Consider the following 20,544-nt stretch of genomic DNA (forward strand, 5'->3'; position numbering starts at 1 on the left):
GCAGGCGTGCTTAAAGGTCAAAACGGGCGTTTTAAGGGAGTGCATAATTAATCCAGCAGCGTCATTGACCACGTCACTTGCTTTTTTTTAACTCAGAACTGCTCGCAAAATAGTGGTTGAAAAAACCAACCACAAGAATAGCGAGCAGTTCAGACGCTGTTCGATGTACTCGATTAATCTAATAAATAGCGGACATGACGTATGGTGCGAGCGGCCAGGGGGCGTATTTTTCAAATTTACGTTCGCATGTTTTGCTCGCTCGTTCAGACTTAGAGGCGTGAACAGACCGCAAAGTGCGAACGGTTCATTTGAATAGCAACCCCTTTTTAGAAAACGAACGACCGCAAATAGCGAGCGGCTCTGAATGAGGGCCTAAGTCGCATACAGTTATACAATTGTCACATACAGTATCAAGTTAATCAGCACAGTGTTCTGCTTGCATCACATTGCATTTTGCAGGTGAAAAAGATGCCTGACGCCAGCACAGCCACACGGGACTTGGCGGTTTACTTGCACCAGGCATCTCGTGCCACATGGCTTATTGAGGCTTATTGAGGTTAGATATATGAGGACACATCTGTAAGTAATATTTGTACTACGTTATTGATACTGTTATCATATATATAGTCCATATTACATTTTACAGCATAGACAATAGTAGTTACACAAGATACTCCCCGACTATTAGCTGAAGATGTCCGCATGCTCATCCCAATATTCCCCCCTCTCCATTTACCAGCAGAACATCTCAACTTTATTATCACTAGAACCGCTGGAGTGCTCTGGGCACATAGAGAACTAAAGGCATGTAGTTAAATACAAAATTATGTAAAACGAATGACACCGGTGAAGGGAACATTTGTGCAATCATGCAGGGCCTTCACTTACATCCCTCCTTTTACACCTGTGCAACTGCACTGTCTAACAGGAATTACCGTATACCAGTATGTTATCTCCTTGATGGCAGCAGCTGGTGAGACAACTTTCAATGTTCCTTCCACTGCGCTAGTAAATATATAATATAATATAGACCGCAATCAGTGTTCAGCAGTATTAAGTATATTTATTAAATGTAAAAATGTCTAAATATATACCAGTATATAATTCCAGAGCATTGAATATTTAGGTGATCACTCAAGTTGATACATGCACAGTCACTATTACAATATAGCAATGTGATAATATGATACAATGGGCAAAATTTACTAAGCAGTGGTTTGACGGCGGTTTCTATTCTATTCTAAACCCCGACGGTTTGGTGGCGGTTTCTATTCTATTCTAAACCCCGACGGTTTGGTGGCGGTTTCTATTCTATTCTAAACCCCGGCGGTTTGGTGGCGGGTTCTATTCTGTTCTAAACCCCGGGGTTTGGTGGCGGTTTTGCAGCGGTTTCTAAATGACAGCCCTGTTCTATTCTATTCTATTCTAAAATGTGTTTTGACTGTGGTTTGGCGGCGGTTTTGCTATCTGCAGATTTACTAAGGCCAAAACCGTTGCAAAACTGCCATCAAAACACATTTTAGAATAGAATAAAACATGGCTGTCATTTAGAAACCGCTGCAAAACCGCCACCACACCCCCGGAGTTTAGAACAGAGTAGAACCTGCCACCAAACCACCGAGGTTTAGAATGGGATAGAAACCGCCGTCAAACCGCCACTTAGTAATTTTTGCCCAATGTGGCACCGTTCAGTTGTTACACTAGAAAGTTCGCCAATTGAAATACCAACTAGCAATTAACCGGAGAGAATGATAAAAATTCCAGTTTTGTATGTCCGTGTCAATTAGTCACAAAGAACGGAATAAATTGTAAAATGGGTTTCATTAGTCGGGAGACCAGCACACTGACTAAATAATTCCCTCTTTCCTTGTCGTCTTGTAGCCCGATATTAGAGAGTCATCTGTAGGCTATTCTGTGTGACCCAAAACAAGGATCCAGGGTAGCCAGTTGCTGTTTCTCACGGTCACTATTGCTCTTGGCCGGTCCCACAGCATGTTCATAGATTTCCAATTATTGGCTGCTGGGTGTGGCACTGTCCGAGTTCCGGAATAAACAGAGACCCAGTGGAAAACGATCCCTAGTAAGGGAGTGAGCAGGCTCTTCACAGCCTCACCTGTTGATCTCTATTACAGGGGCTGTGGATGCAAGCCGTATCTACCAGTCCGTCAAAGGTTGGTGTATTGAAGATAATATGCTTACAATGAATATTCAGTAAAAGTTCGGAAAACTGGACGAAACGCATTGCTGTATGCCTTTGCACAATTACTGAATATTAATTTTTTTGCAAATGATCCTTTTCTGAGGTGCAGCAGGTGAACTTGTTTTTCAACTTATTGATTCACAAGCGCTCAGGTGGTTCGTGTTTTTACATTGGTGCCTGATAACCCTGCGTGTTACAGTAGCCACGCCCACTTTCCTCACCAGCAGCAATAATTGTAATAGCACGAATCATGTTTCAAATGCATCTTACACCTAAGATTGTAAAATCATTTTGGCAGGGCCATCTTTACCATGTCATTGTATGACATTTGTGTACTATGGGTCTGATTCAGAGATGGATAGTAATGCAGCCGCAAATGCAGTTACTAATCTCATCCTTCCCACTGTGCTCCACCATGCAATGGAGTGTATGAGCACTGAGACGCCCACTTTCAGCCTCCCTGGTCTGTGCAATTGCGATGGAGATTATAAACACTCTACCATCGATATTTGCGGTAGCCTAGGGTCTACTCTAGCTACTCCTTAAATCCAACCAAACATGGCCTCTGAGGCTGTAGATTTGCATAAGGGAATGCAGTAGCATTCCCAGGCACGACCATGACACTCCCATAACACGCCCATGAAACAACCTCTTTTTGTGATCACTTTAGGTCACTTCCCAGTCTCTATACTGATATGCCCAGGGATCACAAACTCCTTCTCAAGTGTTAGCGATATCATACGCAATCGTGAATGCCACCAGACACTAGGTTTCCTGCGTGTGCAGTAAGGGTTTCCAGGACTTTTTGCACATGTACAGTAGCAAAAAAATCGCTCAGCTGCGGGAACATTGACATTGCATCCGCCACTGAATAAGACTCTGTCAGCACATTATAAATAAAAGATAATAATAACAATAATACAAAATTCTGAGATCTTTTCTATTAAAAATGTTCAGTGAACAACAAATCAATAGCCCAAATCACGTGAAGTCCAGTCAACAATATTATTTGGGTTTCTTTTGCCAGCTATTCAAAGAAAATAAAAAAATTTAATTATATGTTACATTTTGAGAAAAAAAATAGTCAAGAAAATTTACATTATACCATGAATAGCAGTAAGTGATCTGTGGAAACTCTACCTGTGAATATCATGTCTGGCAGTTTTAATTGCTAATAATTACTATTTCTACTCGAGTACCCACCTTAAACACTGTAGCATCGCTCATCCACAAGGTCATTTCTTGGGCAGGACCAAAATGTTGTTTTCCCAGAACAACCGGGATCTATGGGGGTCCCAACAAAAATATATATTTTTTTGTGTTTTTTTACTTTAATATAGATAGAACAATATTTAATAATTTATTGTGCTTTAAAACATTTATGATTATTTCTTTGTTTTATTTAATGATGCTCAATGCTATGGAGGCACAATTTATTTTCTGACTGTGCTCCTTGGATTCCATCCTGGCCAAGCACATCCCTTTTTTAATATAGTGCTTTAGTTAATATAGTTCCAACAACCAAATGCTCTAGATTTGGGCTATTAAATTATTTTCCAAGTCTTTTATTTATACTCATTAGTATAAATCCTCGGAGACAAGCTTACTCCACTTCTCTAAAGTCTTTAATTCTATTTACATTCAATAACTCCATGTAATGCAAATATGCCTGTCCAGACACACAGAGTACTTTGATTTGCAATTTCTTATGAACCTATATTTGATTTGGCATTTCAGCCAAATATTGTGCACTTTTTTAGGACATTGTGAATAATTCCAACTTACTATATTATTTGTCAACATGAATAATTCAGCATTATGGAAATTCTAAGGGGCAGTCAACTAATAAATCAGTTTCCCTTTGCCCAATAGTCTATAAAAGAACCACCATTGCTATTTTAAATAAGAATGATTTGGAGAATTTAGTAACAAATCAATTATTTGGAAATGATTGGTATGTTATAGTGTCGATTGTCATCAGTCATTAAAATAATCTCATGCCAGTCTCGTTTGTAATCCTCAGGATAAATCCTTTCAAAGTCTTCAGTATTAATTTTATTCAACCGGAACACTTTTATCTTAACTTCAAGAGCATAGCCCACCAAGCACAGTTCAGCCTAAAAATAAAGATTTAAAAATAGTCACACTTTATGTTTGCACATATCTTAAATATATTAACTATACAGGAAAGATTGATTTAATAGAACATGTCAATATACATTATTAGAAACTAATAAAATGGATTCAACATAAGCCAGATCACCTTGGACTTCCCCAACTCCTCACCAGCCCCTATCTGTCCCCTCCCTGCTATACCTGCTGGTCCTCCTGTCCTCTCCTGGTGATCTGTCCCAGCATGCTCCCTCACCCCATCTCATTGCGTATAATGGAGAAGGGACCGACCATGCTCGATCGTTATACTGATAGACTAGCTATCTACATATTTGCATAAATAATTAAATGTCAACAAGGTCAAAATGTCAACCTCAAGGTGGGTACACACGCAATATATCTGCAAATGATGGTCATTCATACACTCTGAATCAATTGATCGGCCAATATATCTGTCAGTGTGTACCCAGCATTAGGCTTAGTGGTTAGTGCTATCTTTAGAGGTTAGGGTTAGACTTGCCTTAAAAATAGTGTTGACATTCTGACCATGTCGACATCTCAAATGGTGAATGTCAATATGATTGTCAACATTATGAATGTCAACATAATGTGCCAAACCCTTTGTTTAGCATACTGTGACATTATGGGAGAGATTTATCAAAGCTAGGAGATAAAGTACCAACCAATCAGCTTCTAACTGGCATTTTACAGGCTGTGTTTGAAAATCTCCCCCTATGTTTGATATTTTTTTTACCCATTCTTGCTTTCCATATCCCTGAAGCTTCCTTAGCCACAAAAGATGAGGGAACACAAATATGATCTCATCCCGGTGTTACACAGCTCTGAATCAATGTTAAGACAAAAAATACTGTCCTACAAATGTACCTGCTCCACACCCACAGTATCGCCCACTGCATTCAAGTGGTTCATCATGTAGCTCAGAGGGTCAGCTGATGTGTCCCGTGAAAAGAGAAAGTGAAAGAAGCGTGGAAAATGTTGCTTAGTCTTCATACTCTCATAAGCTTCTATCACCAAGTACAACATGATGAATTTCAAAGCTTCATACAGTTTATTCTCCTTGGCTTCATCAGAAAATACCAACGTGCACATCCGGTTTCTTTCTCCCCGGTCCTTACAACTGTAAAACTCTGCCCACTAGAATATAGACAAGAAAATAAGAAACTTTAATGTCTACTCAGAATAGTGCATCAAAAGGATTACTAATTCTAACATAAAAGTATATGTTATACTGAATGCAAATATTTTTCTCCTGAAATATAGTTTTATTAGTTCTGAAGCATAATAAAACAGTACAATTAATGTCAACAATGCATGATACAAATAATACACAGATAATACATACATTTGTCATGAAAAATAGATGGCCAATGTATATAGTGCTGTGCAGGACAAGCACCCCCTCCGTTAATGCAGGTGAATTCACTATCAACAATTCTTAGTTCATACCATGATGTGGAAGAAAACAGTTAGGACAGTTAGTGTACATGACATTTAAAGATAAAGTAAAATTTTCAACATAAATGAATAATTATCTCCAACAATTACTTTTTGGACAAGTGAAGGTACGTATAAGCGTGGTCTGTGTCTCAAGGACAATATTTAGGGAACCTACTGTAAATTACCACCCATGTTTCCAGAAGTGAGCAATAAAATCATCCTCTAAAATTCTGGTTGCAACAAAAGTGGCTGTTATAAAAACCAATCTCCAGCGGGTGTGGCTTGAACGCCGGGAGTCGGACGCCTTGAGCTGGAGGTCACAAATCGTCAGCTCCAGGCTCCCCTTCAGCACCCTGGTTTCAGGCTGGGTCACTGAGATTCTGCTGCCAGACCATAGTGATTCTGCTGCCGAACCATAGCAAGCAACCGGCTTTGTGGTCCAGGTGTCTGATCTGCCATTGAGCTTGCCGCAGTCGCGCCTGCAAATCACGGGCTATAGCAACTAAACACAATGTTGCAGTAGTCGCAGGATGTCCTCAGATTGCTCAGTCACACAGTGAGTGCAGCTCCCTCCCAGTCCCCGCAGAGACATAGTTGGTCGGTTTGGCAGAATGCACCTTCCTCCTGTGGTTCACCCCAGACAGCCTCCTAGCTTGCAATGTAAGTGACATACCCTGCTGTCCCTCTTCCTCTATTCTGGAGTCCTCTTTTCATAAAGCTGTTATCCTTTAGGGGATCCTAAAGACAAGTGACTCTTTGCGCTAAGGGCCTGATTCAGAGCCGGACGCTATTTGCGCTCGCTCGTCAAGAAAATAGGGGTGGCTATTCCCATGAACCGTTCGCTGTTTGCGGTCTGTTCACGCCTCTAGGTCTGAACGAGCGTACAAAACTTGCGGTCGTTTTTTGGGAAACTACGCCCCCTGGCCGCTCGCATCCTACGTCATGTCCGCTATTTATTAGATTAATCGAGTACATCGAACAGGGTATGAGTTGCTCACTATTCCTGTGGTTGGTTTTTGCTACCACAATTTTGCGAGCAGTTCTGGCAAAAAAAACCCCCGTGACGTAGTCAATGACGCTGAAGTTTTAATTATGCACACCCATAAAACGCCCGTTTTGACCTTTAAGCACGCCTGCGATCGGATCTCCACTCCCCGTTTTCAAGCACCTTCCCCTGTTACCACCCACATACACCTCATTCTGTCACTCAAAATTGCAGGCATTCGCTATTTTGCGAGCACACGATTTTCGGCCACACTGAGTGGTTCGCGCATGCGTATTACGATCCGTATAAATGCGCAGTTGCGCAAACATTGCTCGGAGCGAACGAGCAGCCACTTGCGTCCGGCTCTGAATCAGGCCCTATATCTGCTTAAAACTCCAGATTTCCACATGTAATCTACTCTGATACAGACCTCCATCTAGTGGCTATTCTGCATTATGACAGCTTCAGTGCTTCATTTTCTTTACATGCGATATATTATTCTTCAAGGATTTTATTTGCTCTCTGCTACTACGTTGACTGCCCCTATTGTTTTGGTTTCTGTGTAACTATTACTGTGCTACTACTCAATACCTGTGATGAAGTAGTCTCCCCAACCATCTTCTCTACCGGGGCAAAATCAAAATCTCAGTGCTCCAAATTCGATAAACACCAAGCAACACAGTCCTCCATTGGTGGGGATACAATCGCAAACATATCCAATTCAATTTCCACTGTAGCAGCTGAGTGCACTTTTTGTGGCAGCGTTATGGATCTGCAGTGTTCTCCCATCACTTTCTCCGATGTTGTTTGTGCCATAAAGGAAACCATGAAGAACCTTATGCAGGCCCAAGCTTAGACATTTGCAGCCTTCATTAAAGATCTTAAGGATCAACTTACTCAAACATATAAACAGGGGGATGAAAATGCACATCAGATTGGAGAAAAAATTCAGGAAATTTCTGACCTTAAGGAGCTGGCCAGTACAAAGCACAAATCCCAACTTCAGATGAGGGTCAAACTGGACAACCTGGAATATCGGTCTCATTGCATAATTAGCGTCCTATTGGTTTCCGAGATTCTATTAAATGGCCTTCTCTACTCGACTTCCTCTGAAAAGCCCTTCCTGTTGTGTTGGGAGTGGCGAGTGAGCTTACAAATTTTGAAATAGAAAGGGCACACAGGTTGGTTCTGGTGAGAGATGAAGTGGATTTCAGATCTAGAACTGTAATATTCTGGTGCCTTAATTTTTAAAATAAGATGATTCTTTGGGTTGCAGTGAGACATGTTGGAAGGATAAAATGGAATAATTTCAGCCAACACTCAAAAATGTGTGACTGCAGGACATATTCTGATTGACTGAGCTGAATATACAGATGTGTCTTCATACATGTAGCCTCCTTACGCATTAAACAGCCCTTCTAACCGCGCCATGCCGTGGCATGACTCGATAGCGGAGCATCTTTTTGTGCAACTTTTTACCTTTAAAATGTACCTTATTCACACAGTGATGTGAATACCTAGAAGAAGCAGCTTCTGCTGATTAATATAATGCAGAATGCCTATGTTCTCTGTGCATCTGCGGGTGTATCTGCATGCGAAATGTTACGTTACAGTGTTACAGCCACTGACACTGTAACGTAGCATTTCACATGCAGATATAACCGCAGATGCACACAGAACATAGGCATGCTGCATATAATTTTAATCAGCAGAAGCTGCCTATGCTATCTATTCGCATCACTGTGTGAATAAAAGACGCTCGTCGCTACCAAGGAACATGGAGCTCCCGTGTTATGTGTGGCGCGGCTTGTAGCACATGGAGGATAGATGTATGTGGACACATCTGTGTGGCTTCTGGTACTGTTTCTTTACCATGTTGACTAGCCTTGGAGTGATTGTCACTTTCATGACTATACAATCACTAGAAGGTCTTGTCCTTTTATATAGCTTCTTGCACTCATAGAGGCTAATTCATCATAGGACAGAATTGATAAGCTGCACGCAAGCTAAATCCTTTATGATACAGGTTGAGTCTCCCATATCCAAAATGCTTGGGACCAGGGGTATTTTGGATATCGGAATATTCCGTATTTTGGAATAATTGCATACTATAATGAGATATCTAGGTAATGGGACCCAAATCTAACCACAGAATGCTTTTATGTTTTTATATACCATATATACACAGCCTGAAGGTAATTTTATACAATATTTTGTAATAATTTTGTACCTTAAACAAAGTTTGTGTACACTGAACCATCAGAAAGCAAAGGTTTCACTATCTCCGTCATGCTCAAAAAATTCTGTATTTCAGAATATTCTGTATATGGGAGATTCAACCTGTAATTTACTAACTCAAATGGAAAAGAACTATACCAACTGCGGTAAAATATATTTTCTATAAACATGGAAAAAAAAGACTTTCTAGTCTGCTTCGCAGTGATAGATCTAATGCAGACATTAAAGTCCTCAGACATCACTTGGCTACCCTAAGATACAAGGGCTGCAAAACCACTGATATTTTAAAAATGTTTATATAGTTATCTCTATGTCCAAGGTTCACCAAATGTGAATTAAACTATATTTTGGGAGCACCTCTCCTTACCACAGCTCAATGAACAGCAAACCTCTATTATTATCCCAGATAGTGAGAAGGAAGTGGTGACTACACTGGTAAAACCACTTAAGGTACCAGGCAGATGGTCTGATGGGTGAATTCTTTAAAATACTGAAATCTAAAATAGTTCTTCTTCAAACCCATTTTTAAAGTGTTGATTCATGATAAAAGTTTTACCCTTGCCTTTCAACGCTGCCCTGATCAAGTCCTCCCCAAGCATGGAAGGTTCCCCCAAAATGCCTCCTTATATCACCCAATGTCTTTGTTAAATACTGATTAAAAGATCTTTACAAAAATAATGGCTGAATATTTTGAAATTGCTGCTCCCTATTGTTATTCATCAGGATCAAACAGGCTTACCAGGTTTATATGGGACAGGCATTCGATTACAAATATTCACAAGTTTACAGCCATCCTCCATGTGGGGATCCCAATCGCTTACTATCCCTTGATGCAGATAATGCATTTGATTTGGTATTTTGGGATGCCCTCTTTCCCCTTATTTGCCTTGGCCTTGGAACCATTGGCTATTACTCTGAGATGTAATCTGTTGTATCTTTGTATTTGCATTGTTTCAATTAAGCTGAAAGCCTTGCTTTTTGCAGATCATAGAATGCTGCTAGTGAGGTATATTCCAGCTATAATGGATACCATCTCATTGTTTGGTTATTTTGCACTTTACAAGGCTTATATTCAGATATCTGAAATTCGTATTATACCCTACTGATGTCATTCTCCTGACTTGCTACCTTTACTATCTCAGTTTAACACTGATCGAGATTATTTAAAATATTTATGCTTGGAAGGCAGTTCACAGGAAATCAGACTACACACTAACACAGTAACACCTCTCTTCTCAACTCCTTGTTCTTGATATGGAAAAGTAAAGGACTCAGAGGTTTTTTACAATGGGGATTATCTACTGTCTTTTCAACTGCATGTATTTCTTTATGTATTTGCAACTACATCACTATATTACCAGAAAACATCCTTGTCCTTTTAATCAATCCCCTCCTGCAGCAGATACCTTGGATATTTTATTATGCTTCCTCACTAGGACTACATTATGTATTAACTTTTTTATGCTGATCTTATTTGTAAAGATCCTGAATGACTGTGGCATTTATTAGGTTCAGTTTGGAACAGGTATTCAACAGACCTTGGAGATTTTTTCTATCTTACTCTCTTGTACTGACACAATAATGAAATCTCTTGGATCCGCACAATTCCAGGAAGTACATTTATGATCCATTCAGAGAGCGTACACTTGACCGTGACAACGCAGATTTATGTTTCCTACAGAGGATGGTCATTGCCCAAAATGCAATGCAATCCACTTACTTTCACAACATGTGGTCTTGTCCAAACCACTTTTGGAACAAGGTTCTGGTATTTACTAACCAAACTTTCCACACCCAGTTGCACATGCAACTTATATCTTTTTTTTAGTCATTTTAATGTGAGGATTTCCAACCCTGACATACCTATTATACCCCTCATTATTATGGTAACTATGGCCAAAAAAGTACTTTGGGGTAAAAGGACAATTCAATCTCTCCTCTGTAAGCAAATTTAAAACAGAACGTTTGAATCTTCTATATATTTAGATAGGAGTATCCTTTCAGAACTAGAAAAAGGGTTGGGAACAATATATCTTATCGCTTCCACCAGTAGTTCAATCCAATATTGGTAAAATATTCAAATCTACTACCTGGTATTTACTTCATCAACGTTCTTGGTACTTATCATGCCACTTTTTTATTGTTTTCTGAATTCTATTCCCACAGTAGTTTAACATGTCGATCCTATTCAGGTGTTGGACATTGTGCATGTTACTTTGTTTTTATCCAGTTTCAACAGCAGACGTTAGAGTAATAGTTATTTAAATCACTCCCTTTTATTGCCCTTCTCCCTTGTCCCATTTGTTTGCTCCATCTCCTCCTCTCACAAACACACATCTTAATTTACAACTTGGTATCTTGTTTTTTGGTAATTTTGTGACATTCTAGTTATATTTGTTGTAGTTATTTATGGACCTGTATGACTTATGCCTCCTGTTGTTTTGTGGTATATTTTTGTTGCATTTTTTTATTTCTATTATTGTGCTGTAACTTTGTGATGCCTTAATAAAATGTAAAAAAACCCAACAAAACAAAGCTCCAATTTACCCTAATTAATCTGTTGCTTCTCACTGGCTACTGGTCCGCGAGCTGCGATTAGAATTAGCATGAGTTGGTGCCTGTATATACTTGGTGACAGTGTGTACTGTAGGTGTGCTTGTAGTTTCACTTAAAGGCTTGAGCTCCAAAGGTTTTTAATTAGAATCTTAGCAGTGAAATACATATTTTAGCCAATTTACTAAATGAGTTTCCAATAAGAAATGTTAGATTTCTTGTTCAGCAAAAAATCTAGGGATGTATCTTAGCTTCCCAAGGGTGTGGATTAAAAATTTACCATGTCGCCGTAGGAAGTTACATAGGGTGCTCTCCTTTGGAACAGTTATACTCCAATAAACTTTGCCTGGACAAAGAAGAGGTGGCACTCCACGGTCTTAGTGAAAAAAAGTTATTATATTGGATACATCAAAGTATATAATCCATATGCCAATATTTCAAGACCACTGATGAAAAGACCCCAGTGGTCTTGAAACGTTGACATATAATAATAATATAATAATAATAATAATAATAATAATATTATTTATATAGAGCTTTTCTCCTAAATGACTCAAAGTGCTTTACATTTGCCTTTACAGTACAAAATACAAAATAAGCTTAAACAAGGGACATTGGTGAAATGCTTGGGTGAAGAGGTAAGTCTTGAGTCTATTTTTGAAGGATTCTAGAGTGGAGGCCTTTCGAACTGTGCGGGGAAGTGAGTTCCAAAAGGTTGGAGCCCCAAAACTGAAAGCTCGACCCCCAGACGAATTCCGGGAGATTCTAGGTACTGTTAATAGTCCTTCATCAACGGATTGCAGTAATCGAGTGGGACGGTAAGGAATCAGAAGCTGCTTCAGGTACCTTGGGCCATGGTCATGTAGGGCTTTGTAAGTTAGTAAGCCAATCTTGAAAGCAATTCGCCATCTGACAGGCAGCCAGTGAAGGGAGTAGAGAATGGGTGTTATGTGATTGGAAGGGGGCTGATTGGTTAATAGCCTGGCAGCTGCGTTTTGTACCATCTGCAAGCGGTGCAATTCATTTGCTGGGAGTCCAAGGTAGAGGGCGTTGCAGTAGTCTAGGCGTGATGATATAAATGCATGTATGACTTTAGGCAGTTCTTCTGAGGGAATTAAGTGCTTGATTCTGGCAGATTAAAGAATGAGGATTTGATTGTGGCTGATACCTGCTGTTTAAGTGTCAAGCCACTATCCAGGACAACACCAAGATTCCGCACATGTTCAGTGTTTTGTAATTCTGATCCCCCAAGTGTAAGTCCTGTTGGTTGGCTATGCTGTAGCCTTGACTTGTGACCTATCATAAGGACCTCTGTTTTATCAGGGTTCAGTCACAGCCAACTGGCACTCATCCACTCTTGAAGCTCAGCTAGGCAGCCATTTAGGGTTGTTATGGGGTCCTTTGTACCTGGAGCAAAGGACAGGTACAGTTGTGTATCATCTGCATTTTAGTGGTAGACCAGGCCATGACATCTGATTATTTCACCCAATGGTAGCATGTATACTGCAAAAAGCATGGGAGATAGTATAGAACCCTTTGGGACACTGCATGGAAGTGGCACTGGTGATGAAGAGTTTACTCCAGAAGAAACTCTCTGTGACCTGCCGGTCCAAAATTATTTGAACCACCTAAGGACTGTGCCATTCAGTCCACAGACATTTTTCAGGCACTCAATTAGAATCCCATGGTCCACAGTATCAAATGCTGCTGAGAGATCCATAAGGATTAAGATTGAAAAATCACCTCTGTCTCTTGCCATCAGAAGATCATTAAGCACACATACCAGAGCTGTTTTGGTGCTATGTCTTCTCCTGAATCCTAACTGGAATGGATCATAGATATCATGGGTAGACAGACGGGTTTCCAGTTGCATTGCCACCACTTTCTCAATTACCTTTCCTAGAAAAGGAAGGTTTAATACTGGTCTATAGTTGGTCGGGGTCTAAATTAGGTTTTTTAAGAAGTGGTCTAACAATTGCTTCCTCTAGTGGTTCTGGAAAAATGCTTGTTTGCAAAGAGCACTGAACTATTTTTGCAATTACAGGGCCAATCATGTCCATACACCCTATGAGAAATTTGGTTGAGGCAGGGTCCAGATCACAAGTGGTGGGTCGCAACATTCTGATCATTTTGGCAATGTCTTTTACATCCATTATGTCAAAACTGTTCCAGGGAGACAGGTGGCTTACCTTGGCAGGCTTGTTAGTTTGGCAATCCTTTGATGGCACGGTGGGATTCCAGCCCAGATGGAGGATACTTGACATATGGATTATATACTTTGATGTATCCAATACAATAACTTTTTACACGTAGACCGCGGAGTGCTACCTCTTTTTTGTCCAGGCAAAGTCTATTGCAAAGTCTATAATTTGCCATGTCTATACACATACATACATCAAACAAATGTATACCGTTAGAGAGCAAAAAAGTCCTAAGTCACAATCCAGAAATGTTATATTTAGATGTACTGCAGCTCCATCCAAACTCCTTTTGCCACAAAGAAATGGATCTGAGAGTGTAATCAACAACATCTAACTGTGGCTGCCGATGGTTTCCACAGATAACTGCTGCTTCTGGACAGAGCAGATGACATCACAACGCCTCACGTTCGTAGGCTACACCCAACACGTTTTGCGTGATGACGTCAGATGCCCTTCGAAGTTCAGGGGGCCAGCACTGGCACTATAGCAGAAGTAAATTCCATCACCGTACTGTTATTCAGCTTTAATAGGGTCTATTTATAAATATGCAGATTTTAAACCACTGCATCTAATGTTTTCTGGTTTATTTATTTTTAGTGTCTGTTTACTTCATATTTATTTTTAACTTCTGTTTTTTTTTATCAGACACTTCTGTTTTCCTCATGCATTTGTCTATTTGTCACTTTGCAACATTAGTTAGAGGCTGCTGTGCTGTTGTTATTATTAGGTATTTTGTTGTTGTTATTATTAGGTATTTCTCTGCTACATGGTGTTAAGGGGTTACACATCAAAAGCTGTTGGAGGTACTGAGCTGAAATTTGGCATGGACAGGTAGAACTGTCGCTCGGTGCTGCATGCCAAATTTCAGGGCACAAAAAAATAAATTAGGATTTGGGAGTAATCTAAAGTTCCAACTGTCAGTTTTAACTGACGCTCTCAATTAGGACCACTTTTCTGCTGTTCTCTATGGGGGATTTTTGGGAAGGCATAAGTCAGGGTACAGGGCGAATTTAGACTTGGGGTTTGTTTTATTAGGTAGCTCTTGTTCCAGGGTAGGGCCTTTTGGGGTTCAGGTAATTGAGAAAGTTACAGTTTTTAAACTATTACCTCACAAATGCCTCTTTATATAGATAGGGAGCTTTAACTTGTTGCGCAACCTCAGTAGGTGTCTCCAGCAGGGGGGTGTACTCACTGTGGCTCCACCAGGGGTCACCAAGATGGCTGTCCTTTGTGGGCAATGGAAGCGCTGAAACTTGGCAATGGTAGCGGGCGGTAGCAGTGGCAGGGACCCAGCGACGGTGTGAAAGTTAGCCAGGCAAGGATCTGGCGGCAGTGCGGCCATCAGTGGTGGCGGCGGAAACCAGCAGCGGTGCAAGCATTGGCGGCGGGCCTGCATCCGAGAGGATACAGTCCCTGCCAGCCATTCTGCAGAGTCCTTTTAAAAAATGGTGCCTTAGCGACATTTTTGAAATTCAAAGATGGCTGCCGCGAACCAATCACGGCTTGCGACGTCATCACAGAGTTCAGCAGCACTGCCCATTTAAAAATTCAAAGATGGCCACCGCGAGCCAATCACTGCTCATGACGTCATCGCTTGTATAAGCCAGAGTGAGGAGGCAGCATGGCAGTCTGACAGCCGGGAGGGAGCAGTGAAGAGCTCGTCAAAAAAGTAGGCGCCGGATGTCCTAGTGGGCCGCGGCCATATAATAGAGCTTAAAGGCTGCCGCCCACTAGGTGAAGAGGACACCAGAAGCCCTGAGGAGTTGGCAGCTGTGAAAAAGAGCTAATTGGCTGCCACCCTCCAGGCGAAGCAGGAAGCCAGGTGAAGACACCGAAGACCCGGCGAGTTGGCGTCCACCAAAGACTCCGAAGCCCTTGTTTGGTGGTGGCCTCGCAAAAGAGCTTAAAGGCCGCCGTTGTGTTTATTATATATTGTGTTTATTTTAATATTTTCTTTACAGGTGTACTACAGGTGCCAGTGGGCCCTAATGCCCTGCATGCTGGTACTTGTGGTTCTCCAAGTATCATCGTGAAGGGGAGGGTTCACCTGCAAAAAAAAATATATAACACTACACTTACACAATCAACCTGACACCCACTGCCCAGCCCAGGTCTGGGGTACCCTCTAGTGGGGGACCCTTTTATTGGGGATGTCCCCAGATCACCAGGGAACCCCGGTCTGGGCTGACTAGTGGTCAGGGGTAATGCTTTGGCTGTGGCATTATCCCTCCGCTAGAAAGAGCTTGGTGCTGGTTTTGGGAAATACAGGGGAACCCTACTATATTTTTTCCCCTGTATTTCCAAACCAGGACTGGCTCAGAGCCCAGTGCTGGTTGCGCTATATACAGCTATGTCTTTTCTCTCCTGTATTTTGACAACCAGGTCTGGCTCTGAAAAGCCCAATGCTGGTTGTGCTTTAGGGGGGATGGGGGAGGGTCACTTCACACTATGAACCCGGCACCCACTGCTCCACGGGTGCCGGGGATAGCCCCGGGCTATCAGCACAGCCTGGGGTGCCCTGGAAAGGGGGGGCTTTATTGGGGGGGTCCCCAGCCCCCCAGGGATCCCCGGCCTGGGCTGACAAGCGGTCATGGTTGTATTCCAAAAACCAGGACCGGCTCGGCTGAGCCCAGTGCTGGTGGTGCTAAATACAGGGAACCCCTAAGTCTTTTGTCCCCTGTATTTTGACAACCAGGACCGGCAGTGAAAAGCTTGGGGCTGGTTGTGCTTGGGATGGGGAAGGGGGGGGGCACGTCCTTATTTTATTTTACACATAGAACATTTTTAACATAGATACATACAGTAGATGAACTCACTGATACGTCCATGCATCTGTGTCTTATTGAATTTATTTACGCAGATGCATGCCCAGCGCTGGTGAGCCCTCTGTCGCCCGCTGATGCCCCTGTGCACTGCGCCGCTGCTGCCACTGCTCCACACCCCGCTGATGCCTCACACCAGCAGCCGTCTCTTACTCTGTACCCCCAAAACACCTCCTGTGTGCCGGCCCCTCCTCCAACTGCGCTAGTGTACCATTTTGTTGCCTTTCTCCCTTGCAGGTGACCCAGTTTGCTCCTCCAAACCCTGATAGTTAATTTAAAAACAGCAATGAAATTCCATAGACTAAAAACCTTACGGTTTCACATGTCCTATTAAGGCTTCTTAGACATGATCTGAATTTTCACAAATCCTACTGAATTTCTGCCATTGAAACTCAAAAAAGCAATGAAATTCCAATCATTAAGGCAGATGCCTTAATTGACGTGTTCCTTGTGCAATACAGATATGGTATGCCATCACACCCTGTGGCTAACTGCAGATTCCGCACTCTCAGAGAGTGAGATTGCTGTCACTCACAAAATGGTGGAGCTGCGAATTCAAGAATTGTGTGCTCATTGGAATACACACATGCAGTCTATGCAACTGAGGTCTGAGCAGTTATGTGGCTCCCATATCTCACTCAGTGCCCACAATCTTCCCATGTGTTCACCACCACTGGGTTCCAACATTGTTCTCACTCCATACATCCATCTCATTCAGAATATACATTCAGCTCCCTAATTTCTAAAACTATCATATTCTGTCTATGCATGTACTCTATATGCTCCTCCGTGCTGCTCTGTCTTCCCCAATCCACTAATTCCCCAATCTACTAACTGTGCTAGTTCTTTATTCCCTCATCCGCACCAATCTTTCTTTCAACATCCATGCTGCCCTGTCTTCCTGCAATCCGAGATTCAACACTCCACTGAAAACATTTCCACTGCTCCACAGTCCAGTGTCGGTGTGCTTTACACCACTCCATCTGACTCTTGGCATTGGATTTGGTGATGTGAGGCTTGCATGCAGCTGCTAGGCCATGGAAACCCATTCCATTAAGCTCCCGCTGCACAGTTGTTGTACTTACATTAATGCCAGTGGAAGTTTGGAACTATTCAGCTATGGAATCAGCAGAGCATTGGCAACTTTTATGCACCATGCGCCTTAGCAGTCATTGACCCCCCCTCTGTTTTTACATGGTCTATCGCTTCGAGACTGAGTTGCTGTTATTCCTAAATGCTTTCACTTTCTTTTTTTTTTTTTAATTCTTTATTTTGAAAGCTCATAAAAAAGATAACATAAAAAAAACCACAAATATAATAAACAGTATACATGAGCCATTTTTCAATAAAGTAAATAGCAATAAACATATGGGGGGAGGGGGTGAGAAGAAGGGGTGGGAGGGTAATGGGGGGGGATTGGGAACAGGACTATCAAGAGAAACAAAATATGTCTTTCCTTTTTTTTTTTCTTTTTCCCCTTCCCTCTCTCCTTTATAATAAATAAATACTAGACAAAAAGTGTTATAAAGATAGAAAGAAAAACATACCAGTTGGAAAACAGGAGAAAAGAATAGTCAGTTAGGGAGGTTTGCATAGGGAAGTCGGGGTAGGGAAATCAAACTCAACCATCGCGCATGAGTCACATATGGGTAGTGAGCGCAGGGAGCAGAGGTAGTGAAGTGTTGTCATATGAGAGCCATGGAGCCCAAACTTGAGAAAATATATGGCCTCTATCATGAAGATAATAGGTAATATTTTCCATTTCCGCTATATGCCGTATTTGTGATTTTAGGGCAGAGAGAGTCAGTGGAAGAGGGTTTTTCCAATTACGGGCAATCAGACTCCTAGCAGCAACTAGAATATGGGACAACAGCTTAACAGAGCGGTTGCTGAGATTAGGAGAGGGGTAATTTAAAAGGAAAGTCCATGGGTCTTTTGGGATCGGTTCTCCAAAGACCGTATTTAGGAGAGTATGAACAGAGGTCCAGAAAGGTTCAAGAGCCGGGCAGGTCCACCAGATATGAATTAAAGTACCTCGGAGGCCACAGTTTCTCCAGCAGAGAGGTGAAGCAGAAGGGAACATATGGGAGAGCCGTACTGGAGTATAGTACCAACGGTAATACAATTTATAAGAAGTTTCTTTAAGGCGAGTAGAGATAGAGGTTTTAGCAATTGCCAGTCTCATGTCGTCCCAAGCCTCTTCATCAGGTGGAGGGCCAAGATCTATCTCCCATGAGGATTCATGGGGATTATTAGTAGGCAGAGCAGCAACAATGAGGATACCGTATATTTGAGAGATCATCCCTTTGGACATAGGGTAATATTTACAGAGCCGTTCGAAGGGGGTGAGGTCACGGAGAAGCGGGGTCTGTGGTAGGGAGCCTAAAAAATGTCGTATTTGTAGGTATTCATAGGGATTTAAAGATTGAGTTGGACATTGCAGTTGTAGGTCTGAAAGAGAGAGCCAGAGCCCTTGGGAACAAAAATCAGCAGGAAATTTGAGGGATGCTGTTTTCCACGACGTCACGTGGGTCGCATGTAAACCTGGGGGGAAATTGGGGTTACACCATATAGGGGTAAGAGGAGATATAAGGGTGGTAATATTAAATTTAAGTGAATATAAGACCCATATGTGGAGGAGGAATTTGAGTGTTGGAGGAAGGTTAGAGGGAGGAGGACGGTGTTTCTTTTGTAGGTCCCATAGGGAAGAAAGGTCTGGGGAATTGATATAGCTAGATTCAATATCAAGCCAGGAGGACGTTCCATGGGGGGAGTAGAAGGACACTATTTGGGAAAAATGTGAGGCTAAATAGTAGAGCTTAAAATCCGGGAGATCTCTACCCCCTTTGGAAATAGGTTTTTTAAGGGTGGACGAAGATAACCTAGGTGGCTTACCATTCCAGATGAAACGGTTGACTGATTTCTGAAGGAAGGTAAGGGGTACCGCCACTGGGAGGGTTTGGAAAAGGTAGAGCCATTTGGGGAGGATATTCATTTTTACTGCGATGATCCTGCCCAGCCACGAGAGTATAAGCCATTTCCAGGAAGTCAGATCCGCTTGTAATTTAGCAAAAAGTAGGGGAAAATTTTCCTGAAATAAAAGATCATAACGGGATGTCAGGAAGACATTTTTTATATTGCCACTTAAAACTGTAGGAGGATTTAAGGGTCTCAACATCCTGGTGGGGGATGTGGAGGGGCATGGCTTCAGATTTTGAAAAATTAATTTTATATCCAGAGAGGACACCATAATGGTCTAATAATTTGTAAAGGTTGGGTAAAGATATCCGGGGCAGAGTGAGGGTAAGTAGGATGTCGTCAGCGAAGAGGGCGATTTTGGAAGATGAATTCCCGACCTGCACTCCGTGAATGCTAGGGTTTAGTCGGACGAGGGCGGCCAGGGGCTCTATCACTACTATCACTAGGGCGAAGATCAAAGGGGACAAAGGGCATCCCTGCCTGGTGCCATTTGAGATAAAGAAACGGTTGGAGGGGATTCCATTGATGGAAACAGTGGCAGAGGGAGTGGAATAGAGGGCCATGACACCAGTCAGGAAGTCTCCCAACATCCCAAACGATCGTAGGGTCTGAGACATAAAGGTCCAAGAGATCCTATCGAATGCTTTTTCAGCATCGAGAGAAAGAACAATAGCTGGAGATCTCCTGGAGTTTATGGTATGAATTAAATCTATGGTTCTACGGGTATTATCCCGAGCTTGACGACCCGGCACAAAGCCAACCTGATCATAATGGACCAAGGAGGGAAGGACCTGGTTGAGTCTATTGGCTAAAATTTTAGCATATATTTTAATATCTAGATTGAGAAGGGAGATCGGCCTATAACTAGCACAATTGTGCGGGTCCTTACCCTCCTTAGGTATCACGACTATTCTGGCTTCTAACATATCCGCAGGGAAGGAGCCCCCTTGTTAAACAGTATTAAAAAGGGAGTGCAGGTGGGGAACCAGATGCTCC

The 20,544-nt window shown here is 42.0% G+C and overlaps 1 protein-coding gene across 2 annotated transcripts in view; it reads right to left on the bottom strand.

Annotated features, from left to right (window-relative positions):
- Window positions 1-4,137: 4,137 nt before the first annotated feature.
- The window catches only part of OTULINL (OTU deubiquitinase with linear linkage specificity like), a 90,656-nt gene continuing 74,249 nt past the window's right edge, over window positions 4,138-20,544 (bottom strand). For both annotated transcript variants that reach the window (XM_088476331.1, XM_088476332.1), the window contains 2 exons: window positions 5,198-5,467; window positions 4,138-4,317 (listed from right to left, as the gene is read on the bottom strand). In XM_088476331.1, the coding sequence (XP_088332457.1) occupies window positions 4,138-4,317; window positions 5,198-5,467 (450 nt within the window). The remainder of the gene's footprint in view (window positions 4,318-5,197; window positions 5,468-20,544) is intronic.

This window comes from Taudactylus pleione, unplaced genomic scaffold (assembly GCF_031769625.1).
Source record: "Taudactylus pleione unplaced genomic scaffold, aTauple2 ptg000186l, whole genome shotgun sequence".
In the NCBI taxonomy this organism is placed as follows: domain Eukaryota; kingdom Metazoa; phylum Chordata; class Amphibia; order Anura; family Myobatrachidae; genus Taudactylus; species Taudactylus pleione.